The sequence below is a fragment of the Odocoileus virginianus genome, chromosome 20, assembly GCF_023699985.2.
Source record: "Odocoileus virginianus isolate 20LAN1187 ecotype Illinois chromosome 20, Ovbor_1.2, whole genome shotgun sequence".
Lineage (NCBI taxonomy): Eukaryota > Metazoa > Chordata > Mammalia > Artiodactyla > Cervidae > Odocoileus > Odocoileus virginianus.
In genome coordinates this window covers 24,567,838-24,588,289 of record NC_069693.1, presented here as the reverse complement: position 1 = coordinate 24,588,289, position 20,452 = coordinate 24,567,838, and the positions used below count along the sequence as shown (strand labels likewise).

General features: G+C 38.1%; 1 protein-coding gene across 1 annotated transcript in view; it reads left to right on the top strand.

The window, feature by feature from the left end:
- SNTB2 (syntrophin beta 2) overlaps nt 1-20,452 on the top strand; it is a 71,546-nt gene that overhangs the window by 42,450 nt on the left and 8,644 nt on the right. Inside the window, exons 3-6 of the mRNA XM_020881133.2 lie at nt 3,822-4,032; nt 10,422-10,564; nt 17,159-17,355; nt 20,187-20,371. Of these exons, the coding sequence (XP_020736792.2) occupies nt 3,822-4,032; nt 10,422-10,564; nt 17,159-17,355; nt 20,187-20,371 (736 nt within the window). The remainder of the gene's footprint in view (nt 1-3,821; nt 4,033-10,421; nt 10,565-17,158; nt 17,356-20,186; nt 20,372-20,452) is intronic.

Below are 20,452 nucleotides of genomic sequence, written 5' to 3'. Positions count from 1 at the left end.
CTCATTCTACTGGTGATGCTAATCTATTGCAGAAACACCTTCACAGACACACCTGGAAACAATGTTTTACCAGCTACCTGGACATACCTTACTTAGCCCAGTCAAGTTGACACATAAAATTAACCATCACACACTGTTAAGAGAACGAAGAGATAAGCTGAGGACTGGGAGAAAAATCTTTGTAAAATACATATGAAGTAAAGGACTGACAACTGAAATATACAAAGAATTCTAAAACTCAGTAATAAGAAGACAACCCAGTTTTAAAATGTGCAACAGACACTTCACCAAAGAAGAAATAGAGATGACAAATAGGCAAATGAAAGGTGCTGAAATTATATTCCATTAAGGAATTGTGAATTAAAACAATAAGATGTCACTGTACACATACTAGAATGGCCAGAATCCAGCCAATAGTACCACATGCTGGTAAAGATGTACCATACCAGGAAGGCTTAGTCACCAGTGAGGGGAATGCAGAATGATACAGCTACTTTGGAAGACAGTTTGGCAGTTTCTTACAAAGGTAAACATAGTAGTCTTATCATGTGACCCCACAACTGTGCTCCTTAGTATTTACCCAAAGGAGTCAAAAACTTAGGTCCACATAGAAACCTACACATGGATGCTTTAATCATAATTGCCAAAATTTGAAAACAACCAAAAGGACCTTCCATGGTGAATGGATAAACAAACTATGGTTCCTCCAGACAGTGGAATATTATTCAGCCAGAAAAAAGTAAGCTCTCAAGCCACAAAAGACATGGAGGAACGTTAAATGCATATTGCTAAGTGAGAAAGTTACATACTACAGATTTCTTGGAAACAGATCAACAGTTGCCAGGAGTTCAGGGCCAGGGAGTCGGGGTAATGTACTGTTTTAAATCTTCCATAACAAGTGTATAATTTTTTTTAGAGAATATAATCATTTTTTAGCCAACAAATATCAATATTTATGTTAAGGACTATGTCAGCAACAATTGATATAGTGAAAAATAACATTAAAAAGAGAAAAATATTATAAAATAGTATAGAAAACTAAATAAAGGTCAATGTGAATATTAAGCTATTTGTCAGAAATCTCTTTTCTTCTCTCTACTTATTCTGGGCTTTTTGGATGGAAGAGTTCCTCCTGCCTAGGAGTGTGTGTCCTGCTGGTGACTCAGCAGATAGTTTCATCCTTTTTGGGTCCAATTAAATCTCCCGAGGCCATTTCTCTATTGTAATCCATCTTACATCACACCATAAAATTATTTTTTAGCTTATTATTTTTAATTGTGATAAAATACACTGACATAAGATTTACCATCATAAGTATTTTTCTGGAGGAGCAAATGGCAGTTCATTCCTGTATTCTTGCCTGGGAAATCCCATGGACAGAGGAGCCTGGTTGGCTGTAGTCTATGGGGTTGCAAAGATTCAATCTCATGACTGAGCAACTGAGCGCGCACACACACACAACATAAAATTTACCATCTTAACTATTTTTAAATGTGTAGTTCAGTGGTATTAATTATATTCATATTACTATAATACCAATCTTCAAAACTTTTTCCTCTTGTATAACAAAAATTGTACCCATTCAACAGCTCTCCATTTCCCTCTCCTCCCACCCCCAGCCACTACCATCCTAGTTTTTGTTTCTGTGACTTTGACTACTCTAGGTACCTCATATAAGTGGACTCATATAATATTTGCCCTCTTGTGATAGGTTTGTTTCATTTAGAATAATCCTCTCAAGGTTCACTCATACTGTAGCATGTGTCAGAGTTTCTTCCCTTTTTAAAGCTGAATATTATGTGTGTGTGTGCATCCCATTTTGTTTATCCTTCCCATTGATGGACATTTGGGTTATTCCCACCTTTTGGCTGTTGTGAATGATGCTCCTCTGAACCTAGGTGTACACATATCTCATAAAGTTAATTTTTTAATTCATTGTCTTGATCATATTGTTCCCTTGTTCAGAATCCTCAGTGATTCCACGTTGCTTACCAATTAATATCCAGACTTAACCTGCTATTCAAAACCCCCAAAGTTTTAATCTCAAACTACTTCTTGCTGTATTTAGCTATAGGATAGGAAATCAAATAAACTCATCAGAACTATAACTAAAACAGAAGCAAAATAGCTTGTGACTTGCAATCTAAAGATGCTTCAGATATGGGCTTTGTGAAGGGTTTCGACTGGTCACAGATCTTATGTTTTGGCCATTTTCTAGAACTCTCTGGCCTATTTGGCTGTTGCTGTAAAACTGTGAAGTCATAAGAAACATGGATAGACTGGTGGGTAGACCTTCAGGTAGCTAGCAGGGTAAGTCTAGTGGGAGGGCATGTCAGTGGCTAAGTAGGTAGGTAGCATGGATAGATGTGTTTATAAGCTGTATACTAGTTTAGTAAGTGTGCCCTGGTGGTGAAGAGACCCCCATTGCAGTCCTGCTTTGCTGCTAACATCTCAGGAGTGCCTTTTTGAGCCAAGAATTTTGTGGTAGTCATCACAGTTCTTTATAGAAGTAGTTTTTGTAACTTGTATATTAGTTAAATATAAACTTTCTGCCTTCCCCATTAGAAGATAGGCCCAGTGAGAGGAAAGAATAGTTTTTCTCTATTTTTTTCACTATTGTATCTCTAAGAGAGTGTCAAGCATAAAATCTAGAAAACAGTAGGCTTTCATTAAATGTTTATTTAAGAAAGGATGGACTGACCAGAGCTCAAATGAGAATGAATATTTGCCACGTTAAGTATGGCAAGTTAAAATATGTGGAATTTTTTTTTTAATATGTGGAATTATAAAGGAATTTCTAAGTATGACCAGAGAGAGGGATGCAGGCTTCAAGGCAGACATGCTGGTTGGTGTACCTGTAAACCAGTCATGTTTGTCTGGTATTGTGGGATCTCGTGACAGGGCTGCAAGGAAGCAAAGACTGTCTTCAGAAAGATGAAAGAATAAAAAGTTCTCTCCTTGGTCAGTGGCAGTTTGTCAGTTTTCAGCCTACCATGAAAAACACTCCTAAGAGCTTTTTATTTTTTCCCTTTTAAAAGATATAAATGTTCACTGTTAGAGCACAGCGGTGAACATATGTTAGTCATTTATTGATTGATTTTTAAAATTCATCTTGGCAAAAGCTTTGATCAAAACACAAGATAGTACCCAGCAAATTGCTTTATAAGGAATTGGTTGCATGTATCTTTAAAAAAATTTAAATAAGTCCTAAAGGTTACTTTTGAAGTAGAGATTGTTCTCAGTTGAGCATTAATAAATAATAGTCATAGAGTTGAAGATTTCTTAACTATTTTTCCTCCACTACTTGGAGGATGATTTAATCATTCGACATTACCCAGATCCTAGAAAACAATTCCAAATTTTCATAGAGAGTCATATTCTTCAGCTATTTTATTTCACACAGTGGAAATTTCAGTTCAATTTTTGGCAATAAGTTTTACTTACCTAGCAATTCTATATACCAGAATTTTCTAAGTATTTAAAAAAAAATTCTTTCATTACAATGTGCCCATGAGATTCAACAAGCAGGCTTTCCATTTCTTTGACTTGGAAATGAAGGCGGAGCGAAGTGTTCTTACTACGGATTCTACACTAGGTTCTCTCATTTCATGAATACTGAAACAGCAGGCCCAGCAGTTAGTCTTTCTGGTGATGATCTTTCCACATGTGGATTTCTCTGGGATTGGACTCTGAGGAATTAAGAAAAAGCATTTATATTCTGGAATGTAAAATTAAAGTTGATTTTCAGTTATGTATGTTAAACCATGGCAGTTTTGATGGCTTCTGATCTAGCTCATTTTCTTTTTTCTTTTTCCACACAGATTGATAGAGCTCCATTCTCCTGATAGCAGGAACACGTTGATCCTCCGTTGCAAGGATACAGCGACAGCACACTCCTGGTTCGTAGCTATCCACACCAACATAATGGCTCTCCTCCCACAGGTGTTGGCTGAACTCAATGCCATGCTTGGTGCAACCAGTACAGCGGGAGGCAGCAAGGAGGTTAAGCACATTGCCTGGCTGGCAGAACAGGTAGGCTGGGAGGCAGGGCAAGGTCTCACCGGGTCACCGTTCAGAGCCAGGATGGTTCCCCCATTTCGTATGTCTGGAATATTTATCACACAGTCAGGTCTCCAATGTCTAACTTGTAGATCTTTTGTTTCTCCTCCCCTAGTCTTTAGCTCTTTATTGCTAATTATCACTTCCACCAGAAGAATTGACTATCATGATAGTCATCATCATAACATAACTATGAAGAGATTCTTATCATTTCTAGCCTTAGTGACTGGAGATAATTTTCATGATTTTAGAATGGAATCAGCAACTTATTTTGCAAAGGGCTATTAGTGCCACAACTACTTAAGTCAGCCATGATAGTAGCAAAACAGTCATAGACAGCATGAACATTAATAGATATGGCTGTGCTTTAATAAAACTTTATTTACAAAAACAGATAGTGGGCTGTATTTGGCCCACAGGTCATAGTTTCCCAATTCTTGCTCTAGTCTACTGACAGAGTTTCAGAGACAACAGGCTTACTATCCTGATCTGGGAAAAATTTTAAATATACAAAATATTTTACAAGCTATTAAACACCTGTGCAGTTGTCTTCTACAAGTGACAAATGGAAAGAAACCAGAAAACTTAGAGGTTGGATGAAAGGAAAGGAAGAACATAACCCTAGTTAGTTTAGATCCAAAGTTTGACAAAAGGGAGACTAAAAGTTCTACATGATGTTACAACACATCCTTTTTCTTTCGGGGCCTTCACCGTCAGCTGGGCCAGAGGGAGCTGAAAACAAACAGGATTAGGGAGTCAAAGATGAGTGTTCATTCAAGTGCTAACTGTTCTTCATTGGTTTTCTTTTTAAAAGTTCCTTTATATCTTTGCACCCTAGTTCCTTGTGTGTGCTGGGGCGGGGGGCGGGGGGGGGGATATTGCATCAGTATCAGCCCAGAAAGGTTTTGTTCTTTTGTGTTGTTGTTTTGTTTTATTTTAAATACAGTTTCAGAGTCTGGCTCCCTGTGGTCCCCCTCAGGAGTCCCCATTGGGTAGACTGATGGTGGGGCCTGGCAATTTCATTCACTCCCTCAGGTGACAGTGTGGTGAATCAGTTTTGGACTCCACTGAACTATTTATTTTCAGCTGTGAAATTTTATGCACACTTCAAATAATGATTCTAATAAATTAGAACACAGAATTAGTACTGTGATGATTTCTAGGAGGCCTGACTAGAATAAGCAGAAGAAACTAATGAAAATCATGGTATAAGTACTTATGACTTTGAAAGTTTTAGTATTTTATCATTGTTTCTATGTTTTTATATGCTGGTTGAAAAACTCAATGGAGTGGTAGTTCTGTGCTTTTGGCAATGTTAGAAATCTTCATGATTTAAAAAAATACTTCTGCAAGGTTCTAAGATTAAAATTAGAAGTTAATAGGTAAAGTCTTACCCTCCTTCTGGTTCCCCATCCACCTAATTCCCACCCCTCAGCCCCCAGAAAGGTAATCACTTTGATTCCTTTATAGTGACTCTCTTGAGAGTTTCTTATGCAGGTAAAAGCAAATATGAAATATGTTGTTTTTCTCTTTTATACAAGAAGAAAGCATATCATGCACACTACTTTATATCAATACTTTGCTGGTTTTTTTCGTGAAACAGTATATCCTGGAGATCTTTTTATATCAAAACATATGGAGCATTCTTTTTTACAACTGTATAGATTTTCATTGTGTGGCTGTAGTTAAATAAGCATTTCTTCCAGTGTTGTCGTCATAATCTTGTGCCCTTACAAAGAATGAATAACCTTGCTATAATGAATCACCTTGTAGTTTGTCCCTTCACACATGTGCTGTGCTGTCCAAACTCTTTGGTTCCAGAGTCCAGATAGAGCAGATAACAGGAGAACACACATTATCTGAATGTATTTGGTTCTTAAATTTCTGGTAGTAAGTTGTAAAACTTTGGTTAGAAAAGGATTTATCCAAAATTTCAGCATCATTTCCTGAGCTTTGATCATTAGAGTTCATAGAACTGAATATTTGTATATCTGTGGGATACATCTCAGAAGTGCAGTTTCAAAGGGTTTATTAATAACCTATCTCTATGAGGCAACTTACCCCCAAGACTTGTGTCTTTGGAATAACACTTATGTCCCACAGTTTCTAAGGACTGCGAATCTGGTAGCCATTTAGCGGGGTGGTCCTGGCCCAGGACCCTTCAGGAAGCTTCAGTCAAGCTGTCAGCCAGGGTGGCAGTCACCGGAGGGCCAGCGTGACTCATTTATAACGCTGTTGGCAGGAAGTCTCAGTTCCTTGCTGCTTGTAGGCAGAAGTCTTCAGCTCCTTGCCATGCAGGCCTTTCCACAAAATTGCCTGAGTGTCCTCAAGATACAGCTGTGGGTTTCCCTCAGAGCAAGTGATCTGAGAGAGAGAACAAGATAGACACTACAGTACCGATGTGGCTATGACCTAGGCTCTTCTTCTCTCTTCTTTTCATTAAAGTGAGTTATTACTAAGTCCTGTCTACACCCCAGGGCTCCAGCTCTTAAAGGGAAGAATGGTAAAGAACGTGTGGACATCTTTTTAAACTACCACAAAAGATAGAGGCATTTGCATTAGTGTGCTTCCCTGGTGGTTCAGATGGTAACAAATCTGCCTGCAGTGCAAGAGACCCAGGTTCAGTCCCTGGGTTGGGAAGATCCCCTGGAGCAGGAAATGGCAACCCACTTCAGTATTCTTACCTGGAGAATTCCATAGACAGGAGCCTGGTAGGCTGCAGTTCATGGGGGTCACCAAGAATCAGACAGGACCAAGCAACTGACACACACAACCACAAACACTGGGACTAACACTTTGTATCAGTAATTTTGATAGATATTGTCAAATTGCCTTCCATCAAGACTGAACTACTTTAAATTCCCACCAGCAATGTATGAGAGTTGCCAGACTTTTAAAGTGGAATTAATTTGGTTTATGCTACATACAGACCAGAAGAAAGGAGAAAAATAAAGCCATAAATCCATCACAGTCTACCCTTGATGGACTATATTTTATGTGTGTGTTTTCTCCACTCAGTTATGAGCTCTTCAAAGACAGGAGCACATTTCTCTCAAATCTTTCACCCCAAAGAACTTAGCCTAATGCTTTGTATATAGTAGATATTCAGTAATTTTTTCCTTTGTCTACATATATACATGCAAAAGGCAAGTAGACAAGTCATTAATTATAAAACACTATCCAGGAACACAAGCTCAGGGTTGGGAAACAATACTAAGTTGAATAGTTTCAAGTTCTTTAAAAAATACTACTACAGAACTAATCCAAAGTGCTGTTTTTAAACTATTCATGATTTTTACTTTTTCCAAGTAGTTGTTTGGGTCGCCCAAATCAAATACACTCAGAATAAGGTGTTCAAGCAAGATTGGATATCGTTTCTCAGAGGAATTTTATAATGAACTTACATATCTGATAAAAGTTGAACTAGGTAAATGCCAAAGCCTTCTTTAATTGTAATATTATTTAATTCTATGAGTGTGAAAATGACCAATATATTTTTAGATCATATAATCTTTTTAAAATAGGTAAGCATTTCTTTTAGCAATAGATATATTTCCTGAAAAGCATACACATAATTGAAACTGTTTCACTCGTACCTAGAAAAGATAGGCATTTGGGGCAGATAACTTAAGGAAGGATTATTTATTTAACTTTAAATGATCTTTCTTTAATTTATCTGTTAGTTATTTCACATTGTCATAAATTGAGTTTGCCTAAAATAGGGAAAACCTAGGCTATAATGTTCGGTAACTAATAAATAATTTCTGTGCAAGGGGCTTATCTCTTTATTGATGATGATTTTTATGTGACTGATAACTATAATTTTTATATTCTTATTGTTTATATTCTTATATTCTAACTATACCTCTTATATTCTTAAGAGGGAATTTTCTTTAAGTCTACCAAATGGGGAGACATATGTTATCTACAAAATAAGTATTTTAGGCATTTGAGTATTGATGGAAAAGCCAAGATAGCCAAAGAAAGCTTTGTTTTCACAGTTTCTACTTTGTCCCTCATTATTCTCAAAATGTGTCAAGATTCAAATTAGAAACATATACACTAAATCAGGATTAATGGCACAGTTTATTTTTGCTCTATGTTTTCTATTATAATACTAAAATGCATAAAGAACAGAAGTATATCACCTCTTAAAAAGATTTGTAGGATGAAGAGATTTAGGGAATGAATAATAACTATCATTAATTTTTTCATCTCTAGTGCTATTCAACTCTAGTTGTTAAAAAATAAAATTTGGAGAGGACCATTGTTTGGCCAGGTGTACACATGTGTGGGTGTTGAAACACAAGCAAAGCAGAACCCTAACATTAGTATCCTTTTTTCCTCTGGCCAAAAATTCGATAGCAGGGGAAAAAAAAACACCTCAGCAGTTGAGCCCCAAGGCTGCTTTTACTGATACCACAACCAAAAACACATGCTATATATAGCCAGCGGCATTCTGATTCCAGTGAAGGCAAACAGTACCCTTGTAAGTTAAGGCAGACAGACAAACAGAATGACTGAAACTGAGGTTTCATTTTTCTCCAGTGATTAAGTAGAAGAGGGAAAAGATATTCTCCAAAAGCGAAGGACTTGAAAGAGCTAAAGAATAAACACTTTTTAAAAATTGTTTATTGAAAACAGAAGTTCTCTGTCTTTAATTTGGATATTGTCTCTATTGACATTAGCAGTTTTCCTTTCTCTTCTTTGGAAAGAAATACATTTAATTTAGGTTTTCTAAATGCATATACTGTGACCTAGCGTTCACAATCTGTCTTATAACTTAGCAAAAAAAGTTCATTTAAAAAATCAGGTTATCATTTTATCCCTTTGGGAAGACAGATTTTTATATTATTTTCCCTATGAAACATTGCCCATAACAATCTCAGAGGCAAAGACTTAGTAGTGCATATAAGCTAGAAATCCCTTTGGAGTATCTGTGACCCCAACATTGAAGAATCCAAGAGAGCCTCTTTACAGCTGATACTTTCCCTCCAGACATCACAGTCTTAGTCTTTCCCCCTAGATGTATAAAATCTTAGAAAGATATCACAGTCTTTACCCCTAGACCTATAAAGTCTTAGAAAACTCAGGTTCACCAGTAAGGAAATAGTTAATTATTTCTCCTGTATTTTGCTAGAATTCTCAGGGTTGGGTCATATATTTTGGGCTTTCAGCACATGGTTAAACATGGGTAGCTTCACTGGCTGGAATTCCCTTTCCACTCGTGGAATCCAGTCATAGCTCTAGCAGGAACAGAGGCTCAGTGTAGATGTTACAACACAGAAATGAGCCACTCAGGCCGCTTTTCAGATTATGGATGTATTCTCCAAGCGCTCTGACATGTTCGCATTACCTTCAGAAGCCATTAAGGAAGAGAAGATAGAAGGTGGAGCTGAAGACAAGAGGGAGAAAAGTGATTCGTCAGTTTAAATTTACCTTGAAGCTGTCAGTGATGGTGAGCTGAAAAGTTGAGGGTTGAAATACTCTGTTGTTAAGCGCTCCCTGCTCAAAGGTCTCATCTTAGGAAGGCAAACATTTTGATGATACCAGGGGTTTACTTGAACATAGTCTTTTGCTTTTTGGCCTTGGATCCTTGACAATATATATAAATAGTGGTTGTTTTCCTACGTTTTTCAACTATCACAGAGATAACTGAGCTTTATGCAATTAAATGCAGTGGTACATTTGAAACTGAAGCATAAACTTCCTGAACTGTAATGGGGATCTCTTTGACAATAGTTTATATCAGTGTTTTCCAAAATAGAACATAGTTGGTCATTTTGCCATTTTAAAAAGATAAAATAGAAATTTTCAGAGTGCATTGTACAAAGGATAGGAAGTATGGTTGTTTAGGAAATTTTTTAATTCAGTATTTATATATATATGTGTTGAGTTGCAATATAAAATGTATTTCTTATAGCAGGTCTTGATCAAAAATATTTTTGATCTTTAGATTCTACAGACTTACTTGGTAACAGTTTCTATCTTGCACTTAGAAGATGTTACTCCCACATCAGACATACTAAAACTATTATCATTTGAACTGAGTGCTGTGTATTTAATTAGAATTGGTGATAATTAGTTATTGTGGAGTAGGGGGAGGAAACTGTGTCATATCATTAGAAAATGTGTGTAATTCACTCAGGGAGCACTTTCTCCAGCTGCACAATCTACTTCACACCTCCCAGTGGAGAGGCCGTGCCAGTTGAAGGAACCTGTGGGTCGTATCCTTTGTCTCACATGGGTTAGGATGGGGAGACAGAATGGAGACCCACTGTCTTAGGTGGTCACTGAAGGAACTTTCACAGTTACATATCATTATAGTTAGCTCTACTTTCTGGATCTCACCTCTGTAACAGGCAAAGCTAGATGGTGGAAGGCAGCAGTGGAGACCTGTCCTCATGGCCGTGACTGAGAAGGACCTGCTGCTTTATGACTGTATGCCATGGACCAGGGATGCCTGGGCATCACCATGTCATAGCTACCCTCTTGTTGCCACAAGGTAAGACTAAAGACGACAAAATATCTGTCCTACTCTGAGTCGACGAAGGAATTTTAAAACAACTTCTGTTATCTTTTAGGTGCCTAAAATAGCATTCAAGCAGCTGATGTAGATGATTTAGACAAAAACTTTTCTTTCACAACCCTACTGATCATTTTTGCAGCTCCTAGCTCAGAATATATGGTTTCTGTCACTAGTGTTTTTGTGTGTATTTTTTAAGTTGTCAAAGCAGCTCCCTAACTGCTCTTTTTAAGACTTGCTTACTCATGAAGATAAGTAATTGTGCTTTGTTTTTTTTTCCTTATTGACTGTGACTAGAAAACCACTGAAATTGTGGCAGCATTTTGACTGAGTGATGAAATCAGTTAAACCAGAATGTGGTACTGTGGATAAACTACACAACTCAGCCAAAATATTCTTCAGCTTCTCTTTCTAGTATAAGAGTACATTTGATTCCATCAAATAAACATTTATTTGACCTGAAGCAATAGGATGTTTCTGGTATGCCAGATGTGGGGAGCTGGAAGGGAAAAGAATGGAGAAATGTAGATTTGGAGGCCAATATGTCTTAAGAAATAACCAGAAACTAGTAATCTAGTGTGAAACTAGGAAACATATTCACATTCAGTGTTAATTTGGGCTTTAAATAGAATCAGGTTTTGATACAACTCAAAAACTACACATTAAAAAGGAGTCCCACAAAAAAGTACTTGGTAGTCAAAAAGGCTAAATGATGGAGTCATCTGGTATGTCCCGCGGGAAACAGTGTGGGCATTCCTGCTTTCAGGAGACAAAGATTCATGTGAGGAAGAGAATTCTTAAATTACAGGAAGACTTTTACGTTATATAGGATTTCCTTCAATTTGCCAAGTTCCCTCACATATATCATTATTTTTATAAAAATCTAATTTTCACTTAGGTTTTCAGGAGTTTCTCTGTAATTTAGAGCTGTAGCCCTTAGATCACAGAATAGAGATGAAGGATTTATTGAGCTTCAGAATTAGAGAGGTGTGCCCTGATTAATTCCTTCAGGACATAAAAGTCCTGCAGAAAGGACCTTGTTGATTCAATAGCAAAGGTAGATAGTCTCTGATAAATAAATTAATTAATTATAGTTCAAAAATCAAAGAACACTGTTAGGGTGATATAAATTAACATGAGTTACTATTTACATTGGCTTGCAAATTTACAGATTCTTGGAAACCAAAGCTCTATGTGTGTGTTTACTTAATAGTTGGTATTTTGGGATGGTTGTGGAATTAAGTAAAACATGAAAGTGATAAATGAAGAGGATTTTTATTTTATTCTTTTTATTTCATTTGCCACATTTCCTGAGGTTAAAGCCAAGTGCCCGATACAGGTAGAGAATTAGATACAGGTGCTGTAGATTTTGCAGGATGTGCATTTTGTAGTCTTTTCCTATATGCCTTCTTTGACTGGAAAAGAAAAAGATTCAGAGAAAGCGTGGCTACTTGACAATGTGGAAGATTGAGTGGTGGTGTGCTCATGGGATTTGTGGGGCCAAAGCCGCTGTACCGCCTTTGCATGAGCTCATCAGGCCTCCCCGCTACGGGGGCCTTTTGGCAGTGTGTTCTAACCAACTGCTGTGCAGCAAGAGTCCAGCAGCTGGCTTGAATTAGATTCCCTCTTCCAAATATTTCATAATCAAATCTGTAGGAAAAGTTCTTCTGGACTTTATAGTTTTTAAGGTCTGATTTGAGATTAGCAATCAAACTGAATATGGGGGAGTACACCCTGACACTTTGCTCACACTCTGTATTACTTGGCTTGTATGTGGAGTAGCTTTGAAACTCATCTAACTCTTGCTGATGTAGCTAATGTGTAATTGGCATGTTGGTTCTCCAGGGGTCAGCTCAGGGAGGTGGTTCTCAAATAATACTTTCGTGGATCTCTGGGGATACCCTCTTCAGGGGGTCTATAAGTTCAAAACTGTTTTCACAGTAATAGTAACATGTTGTTTGCTTTTCTTACTGTTGACATTTGCACTAAGTGTGGTAAAATTGCTTGTACCTTATGAATCAAGGCTGTTGGCACTGAACTGTATGGCCTTGCAGAGAGAAGACATGCCAATTTAACCTCTAAATGCCTTTGTTGAGGCAGAAAATTGCTAGTTTTATTTAATCTCAGTCCTTGAGTATTCATCTTGTTGATAATCTGTGAGATGAAGTAGGAAGTGCTTAGAGTCCACTTCTGCTGCATATGAACGTGTGATGGTTTGTTGCAAAGAAAAGCATGTGTGGTTTTGTGAGCTGAACTCACTGGTTTGTTGTTGTTTTTTTTTTAATGGAACACCACTTTCCCTTCAAAAAAAAAAAAACAACTGGCTGACAGACTATGGCTACTCAGACTTGGATATTTGTCAGACTTTTTATTTTTTCTAAAATAAAATTCAAAATGAATTTGTCGTTTAAAGAAAGCATTGATGGTATTTGTTAACAATTATAACTTTCTATCTTCCAAACAAAAAATTAGAATTATGGAAAACTTGCATCTCTCACTATGAATTTTGACAGCTGCCTAGTACTTAAAGACTTATCTGATGAGATCAGTAGCGATATTAACAAATGTGACTTTTTTTGTGTAATAAAATGCTTTTAACATTTGGAAAATGTGCATAACCCAATGAAAAAATATATTCCAAATGACCAATACATGATGCTGCAAAATCATGCAAGGATAAAAAAGATCTATTCATGCTGCAAGAGAGACCATTGGATTTTTTAATGTAACAAGATAATTGAGAGTTTCCTGGTGGCTCTGTGGTAAAGAATTTGCCTGCAGTGCAAGAGCTGCAGGGAGAAGCAGGTTTGATCCCTGGCTTGGAAAGATCCCCTGGAGAAGGGCATGGCAACCCGCTCCAGTATTCTTGCCTGGAAAGTCCCATGGATAAAAGAGCCTGGAGGTCTGCAGTCCATGGGGTCCCAGAGTCTGACACAACTGGAGCAACTTAGCACATATAAAAGCTTATTGGTAAGGTTTCAGATCCTACCTTGCAACTAACCTTTAAGAAACTACTTGTTGATTTTTGGTTTGGTGGACAAGTGTGAAATGCATGTTTAGCAAATGTTAGGTACTGTATTTGAACCAGTAAATGTGAATCCTTAAATGGTTTGGTGGACAGAAAGATAGCCACAATTATCTGAAATAGCTATTAAAAGACTCCTTCCTTGTCCAACTGCATACCTGTGTGAGGCTGGGTATACTTCAGCTATATACTGTGGCAGAATGCAGATACACGTAAGAGAATTCAGCTGTGAATTCAGCTCTTTTATTAAGCTGTATATGAAAGAGGCTTGAAGAAAATTAAAACAGTGCCAGTCTTCACATTCATTTCGTTTTGAAAAATATTATTTTTAATAAAAGTATGTTATTTATATTAGCACCTAATAAGTTTGTTATTTTTCTTTTTAAATGAATTAATATTTTAAAGATTTATCAGTTTTAATTTCTCATTATAGTAAATATACTGTATTTCTTAATATAGTAAATGTAGTGCGAAGAGCAGGTGGTGCACGGGGCTGCTCGTTGCCACGGCTTCTCCAGATGTAGAGCACGGGCTCTAGGTGTGTGGGCTTCTGTAGTTGCGGCACATGGACTCGCTAGCTGCAGCTTCTGGGCTCTAAGACACAGGCTCAGCAGCTGCGGCACATGGACTCGCTAGCTGCAGCTTCTGGGCTCTAAGACACAGGCTCAGCAGCTGCGGCACATGGACTCGCTAGCTGCAGCTTCTGGGCTCTAAGACACAGGCTCAGCAGCTGCGGCACATGGACTCGCTAGCTGCAGCTTCTGGGCTCTAAGACACAGGCTCAGCAGCTGCGGCACATGGACTCGCTAGCTGCAGCTTCTGGGCTCTAAGACACAGGCTCAGCAGTTGGGGCACATGGGCTCGCTAGCTGCAGCTTCTGGGCTCTAAGACACAGGCTCAGCAGCTGCGGCACATGGACTCGCTAGCTGCAGCTTCTGGGCTCTAAGACACAGGCTCAGCAGTTGCGGCACATGGGCTCGCTAGCTGCAGCTTCTGGGCTCTAAGACACAGGCTCAGCAGTTGGGGCACATGGGTTTAGTTGCTCTGCAGCATGTGGGCTCTTCCTAGACCAGGGATCAAGCCTGCATCTCCTGCATTGGCGGCAGATTCTTTACCACTGAGCCACCAAGGAATCCCTAAAGTATGAAGTTTAATGCTTTTTGATATTTTCACAGAGTTATACAGCTACCACAGTCAATATTAGGACACTTGAATCACCCCAAAAAGAAAGTCTTACCCACTAGCATTCACTCTTCATTTCTCTCTTGCCCAGCCCTAAACAACCCAAAGTTGGCTATGGTTTCTCTTTTAGGTACACTTCATCTGAGTGAGGAAGTTCCCTTCTATTCCACATTTGTTGAGTGGTTTCAATTTTTGATTTGATTAAATAACTTTGGATTTGTTAAAATGTTTTTTCCACGTCTATTACAGTGATCTTGAAGGTTCTGTCCTTTATTCTACTTACATGGTTTTACTTATCAATTTATAAATAAATTTTAAAATAATTTTCAAATTGAATCAATTTATAAATAAATTACTATATTGATTTTGAATATTAAACCAACCTTGTACTTCTGAGATAAACCTTACTGGTCTTGCTAGATTCAATTTGCTAATAATTTGATGAGAATTTTTGTGTCTTATATTTATAAATTATCTTGGTCTGTAGTTTTTCTTTTCTTGAGATGTCTTCGGCCTGGGTATTAGGGTGTTATTGGCCTCATAGAAAGAGTTGGAAGGTATTCCCTCCTCTTCTGTGTTTTGGAAGACTTTATAAAGAATTGGTACTGATTCTTTAAATCTTTGGTAGAATTCATCAGCAAAGCCATCTGGGATTAAGCTTTTCTTTGTGGGAAGCTTTTCACTATTAGTTGAAGGGATTTTTTAAGTGCTTTAACAGTTATACTTTCTTAAACAATGTTCTGCTCTTTCCCTTTTATCTGAAAATATTTTTTAGTTCATGAATGTCACATTTCTTATCTTTGACCTTGAAACCCTATTCTTATGAGCATCTCATGGGACGGAATATGTAGGACACATTGTAGAAACTAAGGTTCTTTCTTGCTTATGTTTCTCATGTTTTTTCTCTTCTCTGTTTTGTTTCATTGTTGTCCCATTCTTGATTTGACTGTTCTCCCCAGAATGATTTTTTTGGGCCATGCTGCACAGCCTATGGGATCTTAGTTTCCTGGCCAGGGTTTGAACCCAGGCCACAGCAGTGAAAGTGCCGAATCCTACCCATTGGACTGCCAGGAAATTCCTGGAACTCATTTTTTCAAGTAAAAAGATGGCACGTCATTTTTTTTTTTTTGTAGTAGAGTAGTATCATATTTTAAGTGAATGAGAGTCAAGAGCTATAGCCAAGTAGTTCTAAAGTTTCTTTTTTATGATTGAATAATGGTCCATTGTATATACATACCACATTTTATCTACTTATCAATTGATGGATATTTGAGCTATTGCCACTTTTAGGCTATTAAGAATAATGCTGATATGTACATTTGTGAACAAATTTTTATTCTAATACATGTTTTTATTTCTCTTGGGTACATACCTGGGAATGGAATTGTTGGATCATATGGTACCTCTGTTTAACTTTTTGAAGCACCAGTCAGTTAAAAGAAGAAAAAAGGAAAAATCATGGTCTATCTTTGGCCAATAGTAGCCTCTCAGCTGGACTTCTGAGCCTTTTTGATAGGGCTTTTATGTAAAAGTATTTGAGGACTTCCCCAGTGGTCTAGTGCTTACGACTCCATGTTTCCACTGTAGAGGACATGGGTTCAATCCCTGGTTGGGGAAGTTCTGCATTGTGTGGCCCAAAAAAAAAAAAATTGAGAATTGTCATATTAGCTATTATGATAGAACATTTTGGACTTGTATATTTTCTGCTCTAAATCTAACACTCTTCAAGAGACAATAAAAAGATCAGGTGTTGCCTGGGAAGAGAGAGGATAAGTAGGCAGTATACTGAGGATTTTCAGAGCAATGAAAATTCTCTGTATATTATAATGATGGCTATATGTCTTTATATTGATATGTTTGTCCAAACCTGGATTTTGACTGATTATGATGTATTGGTATACATTTATCCTTGGTAAAAAAAATTACCATTCTGGTGATACTGACAGTGGGGGAGGATATGCATGTTTGTGGCTTATTTCTTAATCAAAATTGAGTCTTTCTTTTTTTTTTTTTTTTTGACATGCCTAGCCTCTTGGGAGGGTTTCCCTGGTGGCATTGCAAAGAGGCGGACACGACCGAGTGACTAAGCACAGTACAGCCTTTCATGGGAGCATGAAAAAGCTAATGGGAAATTGAGGTTCTTGGGCCATCTGGCCTAGTGTTCTGCTTGTGACACCAGGAGTCATTTTTATGGGAAAACAAAATAGTATCTATGTCAAAGACTATACTCTTGTTTTGAGATATACTTACCTAAAAACTGCTGATGACATTTATAATTTTCTGCATTTTTATCAGCATAAATTGTTGAGATTGTCCTCTGACAGTGCATTAATGACTTCTGAACTTCGCTGTGCTTGTGGTCCTAGGCTGGTTCATTCTGGCTCTGGGTGTCGCTCACCCTCCCTTGGATCTGACCTGACGTTCGCCACCAGGACAGGCTCTCGGCAGGGCATCGAGATGCATCTCTTCAGGGTGGAGACACATCGGGATCTGTCCACCTGGACCCGGATGCTCGTTCAGGGCTGCCATGCAGCTGCTGAGTTGATCAAGGAAGTCTCTCTAGGTATAGATCCTGGCATTTCATTCCTAACAGTAATTAAATGGAACTGTCATTCTTTATTTTAAAGTAAAAATCATTATCCTGTGTGCCAGACTTAAAAATGTTCTGAAATAAGACACCTGAAGGTGATCATGATGAAAAGAAACTGAGTTTCTCTATTTCAGTAGCAAAGTTTTTGTAAGTTTTTTATGTGACTCTGAACACATTCACAACAGTTTCTGTACAACATAAAATGGCAGTTTTACTCCTCATTATTTAAATATTTAATAATGTGAGGACTCACTAAATACTAGGTGTATTGACCCTCTTAAGATTTGGAACATGGACAGACACCCTTAAAAGTGTGACCATCTGCAAGAGCTTATAGCTGTAGAAAAGCGAAGAATCTGGAATAGGGGTTTCTGTTGCAAAGTTGGAAGAGGTGTGCCAGTGAGTACTGAAATGAGCATCTAAAGGAAATCACCCTGGTGGTCTCTTTCCATTGTTGAAGCGCCCTCTTGTGGCTTGTCTGTATGAATTTAAAAGGATGGGTTCATATGTGTGTATCTGTGTATATGGTATGTATAGGTATTTCTGGATTGCTTTTCATTTTAAGGAGAACAGAGAGTTGTCAAAATTAAGACACAATTGCAGTTTCTAATATGGTTTTAATTACTTTGAACATCTTGGCTAGAAGTTGGTTTATTTTTGCTCCTGTTTTCTAAGTAGTTTCCTAAACCTAGTTTTACAGGATTTATATAAAAAGAGAAAATGTTTTGAGAGCAGAAAATCTTGTGATTTATATTCCTTTCCATTGATTTTGGAAAGTGAGGGGTCTCTATGGCTTAGAACTGCATGAGCAGCATTTCCATGGGTTATCTTCTAACAGTGACACCAGACAGCTTTTTCAGTGTTGTCACAATTCTTCAGCTGTTTAGGATGTGCTCTGTATTTTCCTTACAACCACAATGATGGTTCAAGCAGTGACACCAATGACTAGATCCCGCCTTGGATTTTGACCAAAGTCACCACACCACACTGTCTTTCTCACTTGCCTGTCTCCCACCCATTGTGATTGGTCACCACATTAAGGACTGTGGGCTCTGGTTTTTGTCCTGGCCACAGAATGTGATTTCTGGGATGGAGAAGTCTTCAGTTAGACAGGCTGGATGCTCTGTGTCCTTGTGTGGAGTCCCAGGGGTCTGGCTAGCACACTTATCACTGGCACATGGGGGTCACCATATCTTCAAGTATCTGGAGAGATATGCTTTCCAAAACAAAGAGTACAGTGTGGCTTTTGAACATTTTTTAGTTTCGTGTTGTTCCTTTGGTGTCTGTAAATTTCATAATACAGGAAGCCAAAATCTATTTAGTCTTTGGCTCACAATTGTTTAAATACAAATGGCTTGACTAGAGAGAAAATAAGGACCACCTGGTTCCTTATATTTTTAAATGGACAAAAGAAACTTATTTTTTGGTAATTTTGAATTTTTCTGTTCTCATTGACAACTCTATTTCAATATTTTACCTTGGTAATACTTTCATTTCCACAGTTCAAGTCAAGTACTTATTAATCACTTATTCTGTATTTAGAGCTTTCCCGACATGCTAAACTGGCTGAAAGTAAATCACTCTGACAAGAACCAGGACATCTTTGAAATGTGTGTGTGTGCACGTACTCACGCGTGGGGCGGGCGCTTAGTCTGTCACATCTCTAATAGGACGTGCGTGCTTGGTGTGCACATGCACATATACACATGTGCATAAAGAAGCCGGCATGTCCTTCAGACGCGCATTACCACCTTCATCTGTTAAATTGTTGGTTTCTTTTCTGAGGTTATTAATATTCAGAGTTCATTGTTCAAAACTCTCCTCTGTGAGTTATTCCTTTTCCTTATTTCTTGAACATGCCAGCTGCCTTGACTGAGTATTTTTCATGTCCAGTGAAAGGATACATTGGTTCTGGGTATGAGGACTTGCTTGTTTGGGAACCATTCTTCCTCCTTACAGCCATTCTCCCTCTCTCGGCTCTGGCCCTTTGAGTGATGATAAGCTCAGCTCTCAGAGGACTGTATTAATTCCCATGGGGCAGAAGGCCTCTCACCAGTAGCCTCTGTACTAACAATAAAACAGCTTAAATGTTGGTGAAACAGGGACTTCACCAGTCTTGACAGGAGACATTTGCCAGTCTTGATGATCAGTTCTTTTGGTCCCATCAATTCAGATGTATCTTTTTGAATTTTATCTTTGGTAGGACTGACAGCGTGACTTCCCAACTACCAACCATGTTACTGCCCCTGAAAGGTGTCTCTGCCTTTTCTCATTTGATTGTTCCTCCTTCTTGCCTACTCGAAACCTTCCTACTCCTCACTTCCTATCAGGTTTGACCACGTTTTCAGGCCTTTCTCAAGTCCCATTTCTCCAGGAAACCATTCCTCAACTTGGGCCTTATTGAGTTTGGTATTTAGTCATATTCTATACCCTTTACCTTAAGCAGTTAGGGATTTCATGTCTACACCTGTCACTTAAGAGGTCTTGAGAGCAGAGACCATGCCTCTTACTTCTCCAGCACCACACACAGCCTACTGTCTGCACAGTGTTGTGTTGATACTCACTGAATTGAACTGAATCAGATCAGATGTCAAGTAAAGTTATAGTAATTTCTTCCTCATCTCAATCAAGATATTGACTTGAGTGACCAAAACAGAACTCACTTCAGAACATTCCAAATAGGTTAGGTATCACACATTCTCAGGAAGATTCTTTTCCCTTTTTTGAAGTCAGAAGAAGCGTTTGTCACTCTCTAACTGAAGTAGGAACTTCATTAAGTGATGTCTGTTGCTTGTCTTCAATAGGCTGCACATTAAATGGCCAAGAGGTGAGACTCACCGTCCACTATGAAAGTGGGTTCACTATCTCCAGGGAAAATGGAGGTTCCAGTAGCGTCTTGTACCGCTACCCCTTTGAAAGGCTGAAAATGTCTGCTGATGATGGCATCAGAAATCTGTATCTGGATTTTGGTGGACCCGAAGGAGAACTGGTAAGCATGTTTCTGAAAAACATGTTTATTCTAATAGGTATTCTCTTTCTTATCATTTTTTACCTCTTGTTATAGAAAATT